Source organism: Carettochelys insculpta, chromosome 16, assembly GCF_033958435.1.
Source record: "Carettochelys insculpta isolate YL-2023 chromosome 16, ASM3395843v1, whole genome shotgun sequence".
Lineage (NCBI taxonomy): Eukaryota > Metazoa > Chordata > Testudines > Carettochelyidae > Carettochelys > Carettochelys insculpta.
This window is the reverse complement of record NC_134152.1, coordinates 3,639,791-3,659,853: the sequence shown is the minus strand read 5'-3', so window position 1 is coordinate 3,659,853 and position 20,063 is coordinate 3,639,791. Positions and strand designations below refer to the sequence as shown.

Genomic DNA, 20,063 nt, shown 5'->3' with positions numbered 1-20,063 from the left:
TAGAACTGGCATTGCTGTGACAGAGTGAAGACCTGGAAAAGGAGAGGTTTCTTATAACCGTACCCCCAGATAAACCAACATTTTCTCAGCAGTTCACTACTGCTAGTTCAAACGAACATTTAAATCAAAGCAAAGTTAAGATGTTATTTTCTCAAATTCTGTCTGTCTATAAGCTGACAAGCTAAAGTGCATCTTGATTCTTTCGTTGATATGGGAACTCACATTCATGATTCCCTATTGAGACATCAAGGAAAAACCTGATTGTATGACAGTTTTACTGGAGATTAAACATTTCCATTTCAAACAGCAGGGGACTTGTGGGGGTTTCTTGATAAATTCTCATCAATGCATATAATTTTATGTAAAGATATATTAACACGTTCATCAATTTCAATTGAGTAATGTAGTTTGTATAGAGCTACTTAATCAGTGAAATTATTTTTAGGAAGTTAATATTATATGAGCTAAACAGGAATGTTTCCTTTGTGATGGTGATTATTAATTAAGGGGAAAATTTACAGTATGCTGACCAATCTCACACAAAATGAAGGGAATACAGATTGAGGACATGGGACACTTTTGCTTTCTTTCCACCACATTATTTTAAAATGACATAGCGAGCACCTTCTTACCTGTCTTCTTTAATCACATCCACAAAATGAGCATCTGTCTTCTCTCTGATGTTTTTGAACCTCAGTGGAAGGAGCGCTGACTGGTCCAAACTCACTCCTCCCCATCTTCCTTTCTCCTGCAACATCTCATAAAGTGACGTCTGACTGTTGCTCAGCTTCTCTTCCTGTGGAGGGCTCAAAAGTCCATTCTGGGTCTTTGGACTGCGTCCTCCAGGAGTCTGCTTCATAGCAAGAGAAATAAACGAGTGACAGGTTAAATGTGTGAGAAAAACACAAGCAGCAGAGAGGTTTGAACCTGCTGATAGTGTAAACAAAAAAGAGCTCTGTCACAGGAGGGCACAGAGCTGGGGATGCAGTGGCAAAGCTGGGAGACCGGAGAGCTGGAGCAGCCCATGGAAGGGCTGGGAGCTGTGGATGGGACAGCCTGGCAGGCAGGGTGTAGGTTGGGGCTGGATGTGGAGCCAGCGGCAGGCCAAAGGGCTGGCAGCAGGGTTCTGAGATGCCTGGACCTCAGGGTGCCGAACCAGGGAGATCCAACCTGTATCAGTCTCACTTCTGTTTGGTAACATTTAAACTGAACAAATGAGAAACATCTGCCTTGTGTACCAGGAGAGAAGAGGAGGTTGAGGTAATATCTTTTATTCTAACAACTTCCGGTTTGGTCAGGGAGGCAAGTTTTTAAGTCACACAGCGCTTTTCTTCAGGTCTCTAAACTCTGCATGACTCAATCACTTCAGTCTTTCACCATCACAAGTTGGTCCAATAAAAGACATTACCTCACCGACCTGGTCTCTTTAATATTCTGGGATGGACACAGCTACACTTCATACAAGTTGCTTAAACTAAGTTTTTTTCCAGTTTCGCACTGTAAGCTCACAAAGGCATTAGTGTAGAAAACTCTACTGGCACTTTTTCCAGTGTTCCATAGACCTCTTCCAAGCAGGGACAGATGAAACTGGTTAAAATGAAGACAGACGATACATGCTAATGATCATAACTGTTGCAACCAGTCATGGAGCTGTAGTGGTGGAAAACTCAAAAGAAAAATTCAGCCTCTGTGGAGGTTGGTTGTTTCAGAGGCTCTGGTGGTTTGTGGTAGGTGACACTTAAACAGAAGCAGATGGGGTAAAATTATCCTACACATATCACCTCAGCATTTTGGGATGACCAACATCATCTTCCCTTTGAAGTTACTGCCTCCTGCTGTGTTGAGGCTTGTAGGAGAACTGGAATTTCCTGTCGTCACTCAGCTCTAACTCCCTCAGAGTGAGAGGTGGTGGAGTTGTAGTAGAAGTGTACTGGACACAATACAGTAGGCTCAAAAAAGAGTGTATTCTGCCCTTTCTCGGTTTAAAAAATGTCTTTGCTCATTCATAATCCAAGGACTGCGTTAAGATGATGTATACTAAACAAGACAATTTGGGTCTGGAAATTAACTATCCAAAATGGGATGCCAGAAATTAGGCTTAATGGTGGACACAATAATGTGGTAATGGGCTTTCCACCCACCATTCTCTCTGTGGGTCCTAAAAGAACAGACATTAAGGCAAAAGAAGAAGAGATGGGGGCTACTAGCGCAAGTTTTGCCACTGCAACTGCCGCCCACACTGGGACCCCAACCCTTCATCATTCTGATCTTGAGAAATAATCTGAACCAGACCAGACCAAAAAGAGGGATTCATGTGACACTGCCAACCCCTACAAGCTCCAGGTGAAGACTATACACCCCTGAAATGAAGCAGGATCAAACTTTAATAACAGTAACAATACCACCTATAGCCCTTCTCCACTATCATCTTCTCTTCACAGCAAGAACTGTTGTTTCCATCTTTGATACCATTTAAGAGACTGGCCAAATAAAAAAAAAAAAGTGTGTGTGTGGGGGGCGGTGCAGCGTGGGTATGGTTCCCTTCTAAAACTCTCTTAAGCTAATGGAAAGGGAACAAGGGATGTTGTTAAAATGAAAGCCTTACATAATCCTTTACATTTTGTTTTTCCTTCTTTATCTTTAATAAAAGGTTAAAAGGATTTTTATGGCATGTTTGCCAAAGCTGAAATCTCTGTATACAAAATCCAGTCCTTGTTTAACATTGGAAAGTGACTGGGTTACATTAGTGTTTCTGTTGTGCCTATCTTTTATTTGTGGCAGAGGCACAACTGCGAAGAGAACATCATAGGTTGGAATATTTTCAAAAAAGTGATCTGAGTGCATCAGTGTTTGGTTTTCCAACTTGAGGCATTTTAAATGAGGCCAGCTTTCAGAGGAGAGTAGCTCAGCAACTTCTGAAAATCAGGTCCTACATAGCGTCAAGATGAGCACTGAAAAATAGAGGCAAGCAAAATGACTAGTCACTTTTGAAAACCTTGGCCACAATTACTAGAATTTGGTGCCCAAAAATTCTGAAATTGCCAGTTCTATTGAAGTGAGGAGGAACCCAGTATAAAAATGTGACTAATAGAACTGATCTAGGGAATTCATGAGTGAGAAAGCTTAAGTTACCTTAGTATTGTTTTTATATTCATCCTGACAGCCATTTTGGATTGCTCCTTCCTCTATACTGACGTCATTGCTGGGAGCAAATGTAACACTACATGAAGGACACATCTGCAAGAACACAAAAAATTGAAAAAAAAATATTCGGATCTTATCACAACTTTATGCATTTCATAACAGATTCATTTTCACCGCCACAAGAAAACTCTCAAAACCGTACACTTGCCTGGTCCCCCCCTCGCTTTTTTTGAAATGCAAAATTCATCATGACATATCTTTTTTAAAGTTACAATCTGCTGAGTATGTATATTCTAGTTCTGTGTATGTATGTAACATTAGACATATAAAGTGTGGGACTGTTTATCATTTTAGGTGCACTAATGACAGCCATTAGTAATACTCTGGAGACATAATGGCCCAGTGCTCAAGACAGTGACTTGCAAACGGATTTGCTCTTCCTGTAAGCCCAAACTGTGGTTGGTCCTACAAAGACATGTGGTCAGGTTGCTTAATGCTGGAATCCATTTTGGCTCTTGTACTTTTCCATTCTTGGGGAGAAAAGTTTGAATTGAACACAAAGAATTCCTCCCATGGGCAAAAGGGCTCTAAAGTTGACAAGCAATGGGGGTGGTTGCCAGACACCAGGAGACCCCTACTTACCATCCAAGATGTTAGAAACCAGTAACACTTAAATAAAGAAGGACTGAGCCCCAGCCAGGAGTCTGCCTAGCATTGTGAAAGATGATCAGAACTCCTGTTTGGGTAAGAATTTCCATGTAACAGGTTTCTTAGTATACAATGATTATTCAACACGTTCTTTTATTTTGGCTTAGTAATTTACTTTGATCAGTCTATTTTCACAAACACTTAAATCCTACTTTGTATGTTTAATAAACTTTCTTGTTTATTATCAAGCCCAAGTAAATAATTGTTACCAGGGGTGGGGAGAGGAGAAACTACCATTGTGCTCCTCTCGCTTTCACTGATAAAGATGACTGACCCTATAAGCTTTCTTTGTGTAAAACTTTTAAACAGAATAAGGTGGATGTATTTGAGGAGTTGGTACTCCTTCGGGCTGTGTTTACCAACGTATATAGCTGAGCCCTTCCAGAGCTGAGCAGGTTCAGTGTCTGCGTTGCTCTGATACAAGGCTGTTACCACGACTCTGTACCTTGGCCGGAGGAAACCACAGCTTCTGGCCCAGCAGGACAGGTTGGTGGGATGTCCTAGAGAGCTCAGGAAAATGACCAACACAGGAGGTGACAGTCCCATGGGGCCTGCTGTGACTGAACTCTTCCTATACGTATTTCAAGATCCTTTTCAACAAGAATAGACAGGTTACTCACCGTAGTAACGGTGGTTCTTCGAGATGTGTCCCCGTGGGTGCTCCACAATAGGTGTCGGGCTTGCCCGGCGCCGCAGATCGGATCTTCCAAGCAGTTTCTGACGGACCGCGCATGTGCCGGCGCGCACCGCTCCCTTGCGCGCTCCTGGCCATGGGCGCGATCCGGTCCCCGCCAGTTCCTTGACCAACCGCCTCGGATGCCCCTGCAAAACACTAACAGAGATCCGAAGCGGGGAGGATGGGCGGGTAGTGGAGCACCCACGGGGACACATCTCGAAGAACCACCGTTACTACGGTGAGTAACCTGTCTTTCTTCTTCGAGTGTCCCCGTGGGTGCTCCACAATAGGTGACTACCCAGCAGTAACCCAAGATAGGAGGTGGGTAATCGGATTATGTGCAGCTTGTCCCCGAGAGGACCGCTGTCGAGAGACAGGTATCCTCTTGGAATACCCTGTGAAGGGCGTAATGTTTGGCGAAGGTGTCGTAGGATGACCAGGTCGCCGCTCTGCAAATGTCTTTTAACGCAACGCCCTTGAAAAAGGCTGTTGATGCCGCCACCGCCCTAGTGGAATGAGCCCTGGGAGTGGCCAATAAAGGAGTCCTTTTGAGCTCGTAGCACATTTTTATGCAGGATACGATGTGCTTCGAGATTCTCTGCGAAGAGAGACCTTCTCCTTTCGATTTGGGAGCGAGGGAGACTAGGAGTCTATCCGTTTTCCGGAAGGACTGGGTCCTGTCTACGTAGAAGGCTAGCGCCCTCCTCACGTCCAGGAGGTGTAGGCGCGCCTCTTCGTTGGAGTTTTGAGGCTTTGGATAAAACGAGGGTAGAACAATAGGTTCGTTAATGTGAAACTCAGAAGAAACTTTGGGAACAAAGGCTGGATGCAGCCGTATGGTTACCGCCTCCTTGGAAAAAACAGTGCAGGGTGGCGTTGCCATGACTGCCGCAAGCTCGCTCACCCTGCGAGCTGACGTAATCGCAAGAAGAAAGGTCATCTTTATCGTAAGGAGGCGGAGGGGGACCGTGGCCAAGGGCTCGAACGGTGGTCCCATTAGCGCGGTAAGCACCAGGTCCAAGTTCCACGAAGGTGGAATCAGTTTCCGAGGGGGGTATAGGTTTACCAACCCTTTGAGGAACCTGGTAACCATAGGATGGGCGAACACCGTGTGCCCTTTCTCCTCGTGTCGGAACGCCGAAATGGCGGCAAGGTGGACCTTCAACGAGGATAGCGAGAGTCCTCCTCTCTTGAGGTCCAGTAAATACTCTAGTATTGTAGGTATAGGCACCGAAAGCGGGGCCAGCTGTTTGGTAGAACACCAAGCCGTGAAGCGAGTCCATTTCTGCTTGTAGGTCTTCCTGGTGGAAGTCCTCCTGCTACTTTCTAGGACTTGCTGCACTTCCTCTGTGCATGTGCTTTCTAGGGAGCTGAGCCATGGATTAACCACGCTTGCAGTCGCAGGCTTTGGGGGTGCGGGTGCACTATGGACCCCTGGGCTTGCGTGAGCAGATCCGGCACCACCGGAAGAGGCATCGGTGGACGGTCCGACATGCGCAGGAGTAGGGGGAACCATTGCTGTCGATCCCACGTTGGGACTATCAGGATCATCCGGGCCCCTTCCCTCCTGGCTTTCTGTAAGACTTTGTGGATCAGCACTGTGGGAGGAAAAGCATAAAGCAGGGGGCCCCTCCACGGAATCGCGAACGCGTCCCCCAGGGACCCCCATCCCAGTCCTGCCCTGGAGCAGGATCGTGGGCACTTCTTGTGCTGAGTGGCAAACAGGTCTATCTGGGGAAAACCCCATGCGTGGAAAATCGGCCGTAGCAGATCGGGACGGATCTGCCACTCGTGCGTGAGTGCAAAAAGGCCTGCTCAGCTGGTCTGCCTTCACATTGTGTGCGCCTGGTAAGTATGAGGCTTTCAAGATTATATTGTTGGCGATGCACCAGTTCCATAATCAGACTGCTTCCGCACATAAGGCACGGGATCGAACTCCTCCTTGCCTGTTTATATAAAACATGGTGGAGGTATTGTCTGTACTGATCCCGACGACTTTGCCTTGTATACGGTCTCGAAAGTGTCTGCAGGCGTTGAACACTGCTCTGAGCTCCAGTATATTTATGTGCAGTGACCGCTCCGTGGATGACCACAGTCCTTGAGTCACCACTTCGCCCATGTGCGCTCCCCACCCTATGAGGGAGGCATCTGTAGTGAGAAAAACCGATATTTGTGGTTGGTGGAAGGGTACCCCTGTTAGCAAGTTCCTGGGGTTTACCCACCATTGCAGGGATTTGCGCACCTCTGCTGTGGGCGACACCACCCTGTGAACAGTGTGTACTGCCGGTTTGTATACGCTCGCCAGCCAGTGCTGCATGCTGCGCATGCGTAACCTGGCGTTCTGTACTACGAACGTCGCCGCTGCCATGTGGCCCAGCAGCTGTAAGCACGTCAAGACCGTCACCGTAGGGCTGAAGGTGATGACCTGCACGAGGGAACCGATGGCCCGAAAGCGAGCCTCTGGCAGATATACTCTCGCTGTAATAGAGTTTATGCGAGCCCCTATGAACTCTATGTCCTGTGTGGGGTCTATTTTTGATTTTGCCAGATTGATAACCAGGCCAAGTGAAGAGAACGTGTTTGCTGTGACGCGTATCATGCGTAGTACCTCTCCCTTCGAGGCCCCTTTGAGCAGGCAGTTGTCCAGATACGGGAATATAAATACCCCGTCTGTGCAGGTAGGCTGACACCACTGCCAAGGTCTTGGTGAAGACTCTGGGGGCCGAGGAGAGGCCAAACGGTAGGACCTTGTATTGGAAATGTTCGTTGCCTATCATGAACCGGAGGAATCGCCGGTGAGCCGGATGGATAGTTAGGTGGAAGTACGCGTCTTGTAAATCGAGGGCTGCGAACCAGTCTCCATCGTCCAGTGCTGTAAGGATTGAGGCGATTGTGATCATCCGAAAGCGTTGCTTGCGCAGGTACCAGTTGAGGCCGCGAAGATCTAAGATGGGCCTCCAGCCTCCTGTCTTTTTCTCCGTGAGGAAGTACCTCGAGTAGAACCCTTTTCCTTTCAGTTGCTCCGGCACTCTTTCCACTGCCCCTATGAGCATGAGATGGTCCACCTCCTGCTTGAGCCTCGCTACATGGGAGGCCTCCTGGAGGTGGGGCCTGGGTGGAGGTCGTGGTGGTGGGAGCGACTGGAAGGGGATGGCGTACCCCGTGGCTATGATCTCCAGCACCCATTTGTCTGTGGTGATCCTTTGCCACTGGTCGTAGAATGGTCGGAGGCGATGGTGGAATAGCCGCTTCGGATGACCTTGTGCGATGGTAGTGATGGCGCAGCCCTGGATCTGTCTGTCAAACTTGTGGCCTTTGGCCCTGCCCCAAGGACGCACGGCTCTGTTGTGAACGTCGCCTGGGAGTTCTGTACTGCTGGTGCTGTTGATGTCGCCCTTGCTCGTAACCCCTGTGGTACTGTGGATGCTGTTGCTGGTACTGGTACCGTCTTTGTTGAGGGTAGTACTTTTTCTTTCTGTATGGAGGGGTGTAAATCCCCAGGGTCCTAAGTGTGGCTCTTGAATCTTTACTGGAATGAAGGACGGAGTCAGTTGATTCAGCAAACAGCTTCTGCGAGTCGAAGGGAAGATTGACTATCTTTGCCTGCAGATCCCTCGGTATACCCGAAGTCTGGAGCCAGGACTCCCTTCACATCACCACTGCCGTAGCTGTGGAACGTGCTGCTGTGTCCGCAACATCCAGGGCAATCTGAACTCCCGTCCTCGAGGCCGCGTAGCCCTCTTGCACGATGGCCTTGAGCACCGGTTTCTTGTCCTCTGGAAGCGAGTCCATGAGGGAGGTTAACCTAGTGTAGTTGTAGAAATTATGGTTCGCTAAATGCGCTGCATAATTTGCCATTCGCAACAGTAGAGTGGAGGAGGAGTAGACCTTTCTGCTGAACAGCTCTAGCTTCTTGGCATATTTGTCTGTTCCCCCTGTCCTGAATTGAGATGTCTTTGATCTTTGTTGCGAGGACTCCACCACCAAGGAATTTGGCTGTGGGTGGCTGAACAGGAACTCCATGCCCTTCGCCGGCACGAAGTATTTCTTGTCCGCTCTCTTGTGGACAGGCGGAATAGTCGCAGGGGTCTGCCATATCATAGTGGCTGACTCCAAGATTGCTTCATCAAGCGGTATTGCTATTTTGGAGGAGGCCGGAGGTCTCAGATTTTTGAGGAGCTTATGGTGTTTTTCTTGCACCTCTGCTGTCTGGATGCTTTGCGTGAAGGCCACCCTCTTAAAAAGCTCTTGAAACTGTTTGAGATCGTCCGGGGGATGGACGACCCCCGGGGCCGTAGCCTTGTCTGGGGAGGAGAGCGAGGAACTGCTGGGGTACGCCTCTCTGGACCCTTCCGGTTCCTGTTGGTGATGGTACACCCTCTCACTAGAGGTTTGCGAGGGAAAATCTCGGGGTTCCATAACCAGTCCCCCCTGAGATGCTTGAGTCTCTGTCCCCGGTCGCAATTGCCCTCAGGGATACGAGATCGTCTGTGGGGATCTTTCCCTAGTAGATTGCCGGTGGTGTCTATGCCCCGCGTGATAGGGGCGACCATGGCAATACAGGCACTGTTCTTGGGAAGGTGACCTAGACCACTCCCTTGGTGCATACCCTCTGCGTCTGGGGGAGCGAGATCGTCGAGAGATCTGGGACACTGGAGAGAGCGATTTTGAATAGTATTCCAGTGGTTCAAACCCCAGGAAGGGTGAAGGTGGTCCCAGCCAGGGTGAGGCTGGTTGCAAAAATGGAGAAGGGAGCTCCAGGTAGGCTAGGGGGGACCCCTGCCTTCTGGTTGGAGTCTGCAACAAAAGCAGAGGGCTGAGAGAAAGCAACTCCACAGCCCTGTCTGGAGAGGGGCTGCGGTGCCTCGTCTTGTGTGCAGCCTTCCCCCTCCCTTGAGGAGGTAACTCCGCCCCTTGGCTTGTAGGGGATCTCTGCCCCGTCTGCGCCGTGCTCGGCACGCTCGAGGGCGGTGCCGCACATGCGGTGTCCTCCGGTGCCTGCAGGCTGTGTGCCTGCGCGCTCTGCACCACTGGTTCCCCGGGGGTCGGTGCCGCTGCTTGCGGTGCCGCCGGTACCGGCGCTTGTTTAGCCGTCGCCCTGCCTGCGGTGCAGGGCGGCTGCTTGATTATCGGAGGCTGAGCCGCTTCCACGTGGCTCTCCATGCCGCCGCCAATCAGCTGTTGCTGCGGCTGGGGGCTGCTCGCTCCTCCCGTCCCGCTCGCTGTTGCTGCCGGCAGGGATCGGGCTGGGGAGGCTTTCCTCCGTTTTTGCGCTGATGGGGTGAGGGACGCAGCTTTCCTTTTATGGGCCCCGGAGGGTCCCTCCTGCTGCAGCCGCTCCAGCACGTCCGGCTGGAGGGCCTTGTCGAAGAGCAGCATTTTAAGCCGCATCTCCCTGTCCTTCCTTGCTCTGGCTGTTAGTTTTGCACAGAAGGAGCATTTCTGTGTAACATGGGACTCCCCAAGGCACCTTATGCATAGACTGTGCCCATCAGACGCTGGCATTGCCTCTCGGCAGGACTCACATTTCTTAAATCCTGAAGAGGACATTGTTGGTGAGTCTTTCAGTTGTTAACGGGTACTTAGCACCTTCTCTATGCTGTTTTCCCCTTCTCTGATGGCCTGCCGCAGCAGGAGGGCTGATGGCCCTAGGCTCCTGGCCTCCGGCGCTTGTTGCTGGGACTGGACTGAATGCCGTCCCGCTTGCTGTTTGTTTTTTGTTTTTTTTTTTGAAAAATAACAACCGGCTAACTTGCAGTAGCCTAAGAACTTGAAAACTTTAAGAAAACTTTAAAGAAAAAACAGTTAAAACCATTGAATATGCTAACTTGGCCTTAGCCTAGTTCGGATTCCATCTGCAGCCGACGGCGGTTAAGAGGAACTGGCGGGGACCGGATCGCGCACATGGCCAGGAGCGCGCAAGGGAGCGGCGCGCGCCGGCACATGCGCAGTCCGGCAGAAACTGCTTGGAAGATCCGATCTGCGGCGCCGGGCAAGCCCGACACCTATTGTGGAGCACCTACGGGGACACTCGAAGAAGGATGTATGATATGGCCAACTACACAGAAATTATAGTTGGACTCAATGGAAGGCCACAAAAATTATTGTGAATGCTTGCTTCATGGTTAAGTGAAAACTAAACAGCAGAAATGAAAATAGTGAGCAGAAAGCGGAATGAAGCTTAATATGCCAATTAACATTCCCAGATGATGTTCTTATTTAGAATTTTACGGGTAATATTTACCTGAATTACTGGGCATAATAGGCTATTATGCACTGTGGTTAATCCCTGTCAATTGATCTACAATTTAGTGTAGCAGCATATTTATGCAGATGAGACATGCTTTGCCGTGCACATTCAGGATCAGATTCTCTAGTGGGGTGTGGCTACTTTGTGCCAGCACATCCTGCTCCTGGGGAAACCTCTATAGCCTCTTGCAATGACAAAGCTACAAGAGACAGTACCACCTACTATAAATAGTGGATAAACGAGAAATCGGAGGTTCTCAAACCATGGCAACCTGAGGACCCCCATTTTGACTGAAAAATTTTCAGGGACTCCCAAACCCCAGCTCCCCTTAAGCCCTTGACCTGTGCTCTTCCCTGAGGCATTGCCTCTGCCCCCGCCCTTCTCCAAGGCCCAGCTCCCACTCAGGCTACATCTAAACTACGACATACATTCGAATGTATTAAAATCAATTTTGTAAAGCCAGGTTTTACAAATTTGAATTTGAGTATCCTCTGCTCCCCACAAAGTCGACTTATTGCTGTCCCATTCAATTGCCAAACAACATCAACTGTTGCAGCAGTGCATTGTGGGAACCTATCCCACAGTTCCCTCATCCCCCTAGCATTCAGGGTATTTTTGCTGGTGCAGCATGGGAAAAAATGCCCCGTAAGTGGTTGTGGGTATATGATGTCATCTTCCCACATTTCACTGCCCTCATTCCCCTCCCATGGAAAGCAAATGGCCACTTTTCCAGGAGGAAGGAAGGAAAAGAAGGGCATCAACAAAGATTGCCAAATTAACTGAAATCTCTTGCTTTTATAACTGAACTGCTTGTTATAATTGTAGCTGTATTGAATTATCAAAGATTTAACAAAAAGCAGCAAGTGTCTGAGTCTTCTCAACTGTCCTCACTCCCTTGATTACATATGATCCCTGAAAATAATACAGGAACAAGGCAAAGCTTGAAGAAAAAGTAGGAGAGTAAAGGTTTGGAAAAAAGATTTTGTGAGGCAGGGTTTTTGGCTTCCCAGCCCGTTAAACAGCTTCTATGTCCTGGGATCACCTAGCAGTCTGTGTCTTCTCAACTGGCCCTCTACCCACTCTTCCCTGTGTTAAAGGAGCCAAACTTGAAGAAGAGGATAGAAAAGGCTAGGAAAAAGATTTTGGGCTTTCCACTACACTACACATAAGGTTCAACATGTGGATGGGGCTCGCCCAATTTCAACAAGAGGTGGTGCTCAGGTGGGGAGGCCAGCCCTGATTGACATAGGATGCTGGACCCCCTCATCTCATGGGGCGATGGTTGTGTGGATCAGAGGAAGAAGGGCCAGTTGACATAGTCCCCAGAAATCTTTTTGCGTGGGGGGTGGGGAGAGTTGTGGCTTGAGGGCCAGTTGAAGCAGTCCCCCCAGGCGGCAGCAAGCCCCTGAAAATATTTTTGGGCGGGAGAAGTGTGAGATCTGTGGCTCAAGGGCCAGCTGAGATGGGCCCCTCAGTGGCTGCAAGCCCCCCACAAGTCTTAGTTGTCAGGGGAGTCTTCCCCCGGGTGGCAGCAAGTCCCTGAAAATACTTCTGAGGGTGAGAGGGGTCTGTGGCTCAAAGGCCAATTGAAGTGGTACCCCTGGGCGACAGCCAGACTCCAAAAATATTAGCTGCAGGTGGAGACTTCCCCCAGGCAACAGCAAGCACCCGAAAATCCTTCTCACCCTTGGAGCCCTCACCACACAAAAGTCAGGACATGGTACTGCCTGGCAGCATGGTCCACACTGAACAGCAGGCACATCCTTTTATTGGGTCAGGGACTAGCCATGTGATGTGGATGGGCATAGGAAAGACCCCTAACTGTGTTGCACCAAAAGCCTTTTAGTGTGCAGGAGATGCTGGACATGATGGAGTGAGGTAGGAAATGGGAGCAGTTGATCCATGAGGCCTGTAGACCCCCTTGGGGACCCCAAAGTTTCACAGACCCCAGTTTGAGAAATGCTCACCTGGATACTACTTAGGTCTGTCACAAATGCAGGGGACTGGACTAGATAACCGTTTGAGGTCCCTTCCAGCTTTTTGATTCTACAATTATGAACAGAACAACAAGCCCCACGTACTCCCAGACTATTAGACAATATCATTGTGTATTGCAAGGGTTAGTTAATGCTGAGATTCAAATAACTCTTATTCCCTGTTTCATCTTGCTAATAAGCCCCTAAGGTCACCACAAATGGCTGTGCCCTGGGGTTAGATCATAAGAGAAAATCTCATAGGAAAACACAAGCCTTTTGAAAGAGCTATCCCTGTGTGGGCATGTCAGCATAATCAACTTCATTAATAATGGTAAACATTTATAAATATTGAGTGTGTCCTAGACACACTGAATAATAGATAGATGAACATAAAAATGAATACCAGTGCAAGCAAAACCATGTCCTAATTTTGTGTTAGAGAAGTAATACTAAAATATTCTACAGTAGTTTGATTTCTAACCATAGTAAAATATGAGACATTACAAAATATAGTATCAAAATAAGTAAGCAGATTATAAATATTTATACAAGAGTCATCTGCTTAACTCAGTTAATTGCCATACGCAAAGCCCTATACAGATACAAAGGTGTCTTCATCCCTTCCACAATCCATAAAAATAGTCCATGGAGAGCCGCATCTGCAGATATAGCGGAGAGCTGAAGATGCTCAGGAATCTAGCTATACATAATAAATGTATTGACATTTTTCTGCATCTTTCCTCCACCACCCTAATTCTGCGCAAGCCCCACTTTCTGACAGTACTGGAATTATAACACTATACGGTAACTTGCTCAAGTATGAGGTATTTCATTTAAGCCACAGCATATTTATTGTGGAGGAGAGGTGAGTCAGATGCTATTGCAATATCATAGCAACTGGTGCCTTGTCTTCTGGAGTTCGATTTTGCACATTTGATAAAGACTCGCAAAATCAGTCTATCTGGGATCAGCAGTCCCCTCCTGCACCCGGCAGTCATGAGGAGTACTGGAGGTCAACAGGAAAAAGGCTCTCTTTGGTCTTCCTTTGTGATTGTCTTCACTAAAGTCCATTTCCAATATGTCTATTCTAGTTACTCAATTACTGTAGCTAAAATTGTTATCTGAAATCGACGTTCAGATATAGTGTAGACCCGGCCTTAGACACTAGAAGGTACCTTTTCCCATTCTCAAGTGAAACTGACAAGCCCAGTTGCTGGAGAAGACGACAGACCTGGGTGCTCAGCTCTGCCACCTTACTCCCAGCTCAGAGGGTCATGGGCAGTCTGCCTCTCAGACTCCTAGGTTTCGGGAAGTAAACAGGAAGGTAGAGAGGCCAGGGCTCCCAGTCTGGCAGCTTTCTGAGAAATTTTTTGTCAATTTCACTGACAAAGTGAAGGTGAAAAGGAATTTTAATCAGAAAATCATTCAGAAGAAAATTTTTCTACTGGTTGTTTTCACACTGTCAATGTTACCCACTTTGCACTTACTATTTTAAGTGTTGGATTGATTTACAAATTAAATTGCTAGGCTGTCCCAGTTATTGAAAGACTAAAAAATGCATGGGAGATCCACTAAAATCAAATCATGTAATTAAACTGCAGTTTATTTGACTAACTAGCCAACTCTGACTTGCTTGGCAAATTAAGCAACAGCTTATTTTTCTGATAAAAATAACTGATGTTGAACCAGGCATGAAAATACCTCCAATAAGACCACTAGCCAATAATACATCCAAAGGTAAGGCCATGTCTATGCTACAAATTTAAGTTGACTTTATGTAAGTTGACAATGAGCCTTGGATTGAAGAAAGTTAATTCTCTATGTCCACATTATGCTTGCATCAATCAATGGAGCATGATGGGTATCCCACAGTGCATGGAACCTAGTAGCATTTTGGAATTTTGGGTTGGGCTTGCAATGGCTTATGGACTCAAAACATTGGTGCAGGTGGCTATGGGAACATGGCATTAGCCTCCCATGATACACTTACTTCCATCCCTCCCTAACATGCACTGTGTTGAATCCCTGTGAACTGATTTACAATTTAGTAATATTTATACACAGAATCATAGGGCTGGAAGGGACCTCAGGAGGTCATTTAGTCCAGCCGTCTGCTTCAAGCAGGATCAACCCCCACTAAGTCATCCCAGCCAGGACCTTGTCCAGCTGGGACTTAAAAACCTCGAGGGATGGAGAATCCACCACCTCTCTAGGCAACACATTCCAATGCTTCACCACCCGCCTGGTGAAGTAGTTTTTCCTAAAATCTAACCTACACCTCTCCCTCTTCAACTTCAGACCATTACTCCTTCTGCCATCTGACACCACTGAGAACAGTTTCTCATCCTCCTCTTTAGAGCTCCCCTTCAGGAAGCTGAAGGCTGCTATACAGATGAGACATGCTTTGCCATGCACACTCAGGACCAGATTGTCCATCAATGACGAACAAACCAAGCATTTTACATGCTTTTTTTTTTTTTTGTAAGCCTGGGTTACCTGAATGGGTGCAATAAGATAACAAGCCTGGATCTCTATCAGCTGTACACTGTTCTTGTTAGCATTACGAACACATCATACCTTATCCTGCAGTATTTACAGAGCTGCCACAGGAGCTGCCATGAGGAATAATGTGATGCCACACAAGCAACCCTATAGGTTTGTAGGACATTGTAGATGGCTTTGCTGCAATTGGATTCCCTAAATGTGGGTTTGGGGCAAATGGCCTGGCAGTCAATTTTGAGAAGGCCCTGGATGACTGGAAAAAGGCAAACTTAGTGCCCATCTTTAAAAAAGGAAAGGAGGACAATCCAAGGAATTCTAGACCGGTCAGCCTTACCTCTCCATCCATAAAGGTTTTTAAGTCCTGGCTTGACAAAGTCCTGGCTGGGATGATTTAGATAGAGTTGTTCCTGTTTTAGGCAGGGGGCTGGACTCAATGACCTCTTGAGGTCCCTTCCAGCCCTAGGATTCTATGAGAAACCAGGGCAATAAGAGCAGCTTTGCAGGGCTTTGCAAATCAGTTTCAGAAGTGAGCCAGAGTAATGAGAAACTTATCTGTGTTTTCCTTGCCAAACTGTTTCCTTCATTACATTTTTGCCCTGTAAACTCAACCCCCATCAACTACTGTGTGTTGAATGAATAAAGAGACTTTGCTCCTCAATCCTTTAAGTTTTATTAGGCACACAAATACACAGAGATAGCAACGAAAGGTAAGATAACCTGAGGTGAAAGAGGTGATAACATGGGAGGAGAAACAGGGAAAGCTTACTTACAGGTGCTTTGCAATAACAATCAAAGGTGTGGGAATGCACACCCTCTGATCCCTGCACCTTCCCCTGCTGCTGAGTGCAAAGGAAACCAAGCCCCCTCCACCTCGAAGGATATTTGGGGGAGGAAGATGTAGAACTTGGCAATGACGGCAGTAGGTTCAGCAAAGGCTGCAGAAGGACTCTAGCATACAGCAGCCTTTCTTGGACTTCAACCAGATGTCTCAGCATGTCTGATTGCTCCTGCATAAACTGCAGCATCTCTTCCTGCATAGCATGCTCTGTATCCTACATGCTCTCCTATCCTCCCATTCCACGTCCAGCTGCTTGAATAGTGTAATCCTCCATGCTCTGAGCTCCATCTTGTCCCCTTAGGAGGTGTGTATTAAGTTACTGACCATCTTCTCCCAAGTCTCCTTTTTCTACCTTCTTTTCTGCGAAAGCCTCGGTTCTGGTATGGAGGATGAACCAATGGACAAGGTTTTAGCTGCAAGAAATGCAAAGTACAAGGGTAGCATTGACAGTGCATCCATTGTTTCTGGTGCAAAGTTAGGTTTTTTAAAAATCAGAGCACACCCCTCAATACACTTCTGTGATGTTATTTGATTTTTACAATGGCTACATCTACACTAGCCAAAAACTTCAAAATGGCCACGCAAATGGCCATTTCGAAGTTTACTAATGAAGCGCTGAAATACATATTCAGCACCTCATTAGCATGCGGGCGGCCGCGGCACTTCGAAATTGACGCGGCTCACCGCTACGCGGCTCAGCCAGACGGGGCTGCTTTTCGAAAGGACCCCACCTACTTCAAAGTCCCCTTATTCCTATGAGCAGAGAGGAATAAGGGGACTTCGAAGTTGCCAGGATCATTTCAAAAAGGAGCCCCGTCTGGACGAGCCGCGCGGCAGCGAACCACGTCAATTTCGAAGTGCTGCGGCCACCCACATGCTAACGAGGTGCTGAATATGTATTTCAGTGCTTCATTAGTAAACTTCGAAACGGCCATTTGCATGGCCATTTTGAAGATTTTGGCTGCTGTAGACACGGCCAATAAGAATAAAGCCATTTCTGTGGCCACTGTATTAAGTTTTACCAAATCTTGTGCCAAGTGAGGTGACTCATGAAAGCTGGTAATGTACTGGATCTGTTTATGCTACTTGTATATCTGTGCCACACTTGTATGTTACGGTACAAACATTAGCTCCATATCTGTATTAGAAATGTTTTAAAGCTAAGGAATCACAATGGAAGATGTGGTCTTCTTGCAAGCAGGATGGTGGACTAAGACTCAGATGTCAAAGACATATCTGAGGAATTTGGGACTTGTCATCTGGAATGCAGCCAATGGCAGAGTGCCACAGCAGGCCACATGTTCATCCACTGCCTACATGAAGAAGAAAGCGTGCGTCCCTCCCCACAACACATTGGAGTCTATAAATATGACGCTCGCAGCGACCATTTGTCTTTTGTCCTCATGAACTAAGCCTATGTAAACTGGGGTCCCATCCCTCAAGGGATGTATTTTCAGACACTTTCACGAAATCAGCATATAACATCACTGTCCTGCATCAATAGCTTTAACTGATATATGTAAGGTACTACCTTTAACAATTTTTCTCTCTCACCCTGTTCTTTCTTTCTTTGTTAATAAGCCTTTAGATTTTAGATTCTAAAGCACTGGCACAGAGAGCTATTTTGGGTAAGATCTAAGTATATGTTGAGCTGGGAATGTGGCTGTTTCCTTTGTGGGATGGAAGAATCTGTGAGTGGATTTGGTGAAACAGGATTTCATAGCTCTTCACCTGAGTAAGGAGGGCTGTTGGTTTGCTCATTAGGAGCAGCTGGAGAATCTGTGGGTTTGCTTGTGTAGCTTCTGGATGGCCAGTGGGGCTGGCAGAAGTATTGTCGTGGCTGGCCTGGTTTGCCTTACTGAGAAGGAAATCCCAATCTGGGCTGTAAGTGACCCAATTTTAAGCAATTTGCCCAGGATTGGTTCTCTCAGCTTGGCCCAGAACTCTGCCTCTCTCCCATAATACCACAACTTCACTGAAAGCCACAACGATCACAATCACTGACTATTCTAACAGGTTCCTACTGCAAACACAGTGAGTAAGGCTGTGAAGCTTAGGTGAGAAGTCTTGTGCCGCTGCTTTTGTGAAGATATATTTGGGATCACATGTTAGAAATTGAAAGAAAGTGCTTCTTCCCTAGCAACCTAGATGGGGCTTGAGGACAGGCACCAGTGCAAAGTCCCCCAAATACTTTTGTTTAAAAAAAAAGTGGAACCAGGTGTGTGCATGTGGGACGAGGAGAGATAAACAGGAAGCTGCCCCCACCTTCATTTTTCCCCCAATGATACTTGAAATACACAGTGATCCCTTCCAGCCACAACCATGGCATGTTTGGGAATGCATGATTGTATGACCCATACTTCATTCAATAGGAGATAGATTACTTGTTGAATTGTTTGCAGTTTAAGGGCTAAAATTGAAAACTTCCCTTTTCTCCTAGGTGACACTCTGCAATGTCACTCTCCTTAGGATAACAGAGGCAAAAAAGGAGCAGATGCTACAAGCATCTGGGTACAAACCTGGTCCTTAGGCTGCAATGATGCCAGCAGAGTTAAGAGTGGAGTGGCAGAGGAAAGTGTCCTGCCTGCAGGGGGATGAAATTAGATAGCCATCCACAGAAACTTTCTACTAAGGGTTGCAGAGTACCTCTATGAAAGCTCCCAAGAAATCTCCACGGAAGATTCCTGAGCCATCCTTGTAAACATGAACAATCTTTTATGGAGTGTAACCTATGTATAGCTGGAGTAGCCACCACTATCCACTGCACCTGCTATTTTTGTTCAGAATAAACAAAAAATAATAGCAGGTAACCCCCTATAGTTTGACATGAAATGTGTACTCACCAGAGGCGCCTTCCTGAGCACCATGATCCACAACCAATTGGTCCTGTGAAGAGATGGATTCCAGGAACAGCTCTTGGCTGTCACAGAAAATGTATCCTCTGCTTTTCTGTCTCATTCTCTCCTCTGCCTCCTCCTCAACAATGTCCTCCTTGTTGTTGCTCTGTGTATCAGAGGAGGTGTCCAAAGAGAATTTTAGAGGAAGGGTGGGGTCACCACTGAGAACTGCATGGAGTGCCTCACAGAAGTGGAGTGTCTCTGAGGCAGAGCCAGAATGATTGTTCACCTCACTTATCTTCTGGCATGCTTGCCAAAGCTCCTTTATTTTCATGCACCCTGGTTTAGCCTTCCTCCCCCATGCCCTGCACAGCTGTCAGCATTTCTTTTGGAGGATCAAAGCTCTGCCTGCATAGGCTCTTCTTCACACACAGCAGTAAGATGCACTACCTCCTGTGTACTCCATGGTGGAGTGCAATTGAAGCTTTGAGTTTCCATTATTAGCTGTGCTGGCGAGTTCTCCACACTGATCAAACAGGAAATGAAAATTGTAAATTTCCTGGAGCTTTAAACAGGAAGCAAATGATTCTTTTGTACCTGGCTGATGTGCAGTGGAACTGAAAGTACTCTCCAGAGTAGTCACAGCAAAGCACATTGGGACACCTCCAGGATAACAATTTATTCAAATTATACACCAGTGTCTAAATTATCCCCATGTCAACTTGTGGATGTCGAATCCAGTGTTACACCTCTCACAGAGGTTAAGTATACAAGTCCACATTACAGGACACTGAGGTTGGCAGAAAGGACTTGGTAATGTAGACAAATACATCATATCTTGGTGGTGTACCGTGATGTGATTGCAGAGCCAATGGCCATTATCTTTGAAAATTGATGATTGGTGAAGGTTGCAGACAATTGGAAAAAAAGGCAAATGCAGTGCCCTTTTAAAAAAGGGAAAGAGAATACCGGGAACTACAGACCAGTCAGCCTCACCTCAGTCATTGAAAAAATCATGGAGCAGGGTCTCAAGGAATTCATTTTGAAATACTTGGAGGGGCAGAACAGTCAACAGGGTTTCACCAAGGGCAAGGCATACCTGATCAACCTAATTGCGGTCTCTGTTGATATG

The 20,063-nt window shown here is 47.1% G+C and overlaps 1 protein-coding gene across 2 annotated transcripts in view; it reads right to left on the bottom strand.

Moving 5' to 3' along the window:
• Positions 1-20,063, bottom strand: part of ADCY9 (adenylate cyclase 9) — a 131,081-nt gene that overhangs the window by 48,157 nt on the left and 62,861 nt on the right. The window contains exons 3-4 of one of the 2 annotated variants that reach the window (XM_075010352.1): positions 3,133-3,237; positions 633-853 (exon numbers count right to left, since the gene is read on the bottom strand). In XM_075010352.1, coding sequence (XP_074866453.1) covers positions 633-853; positions 3,133-3,237 — 326 coding nt within the window. The remainder of the gene's footprint in view (positions 1-632; positions 854-3,132; positions 3,238-20,063) is intronic. The other variant, XM_075010353.1, reaches the window with a different exon arrangement.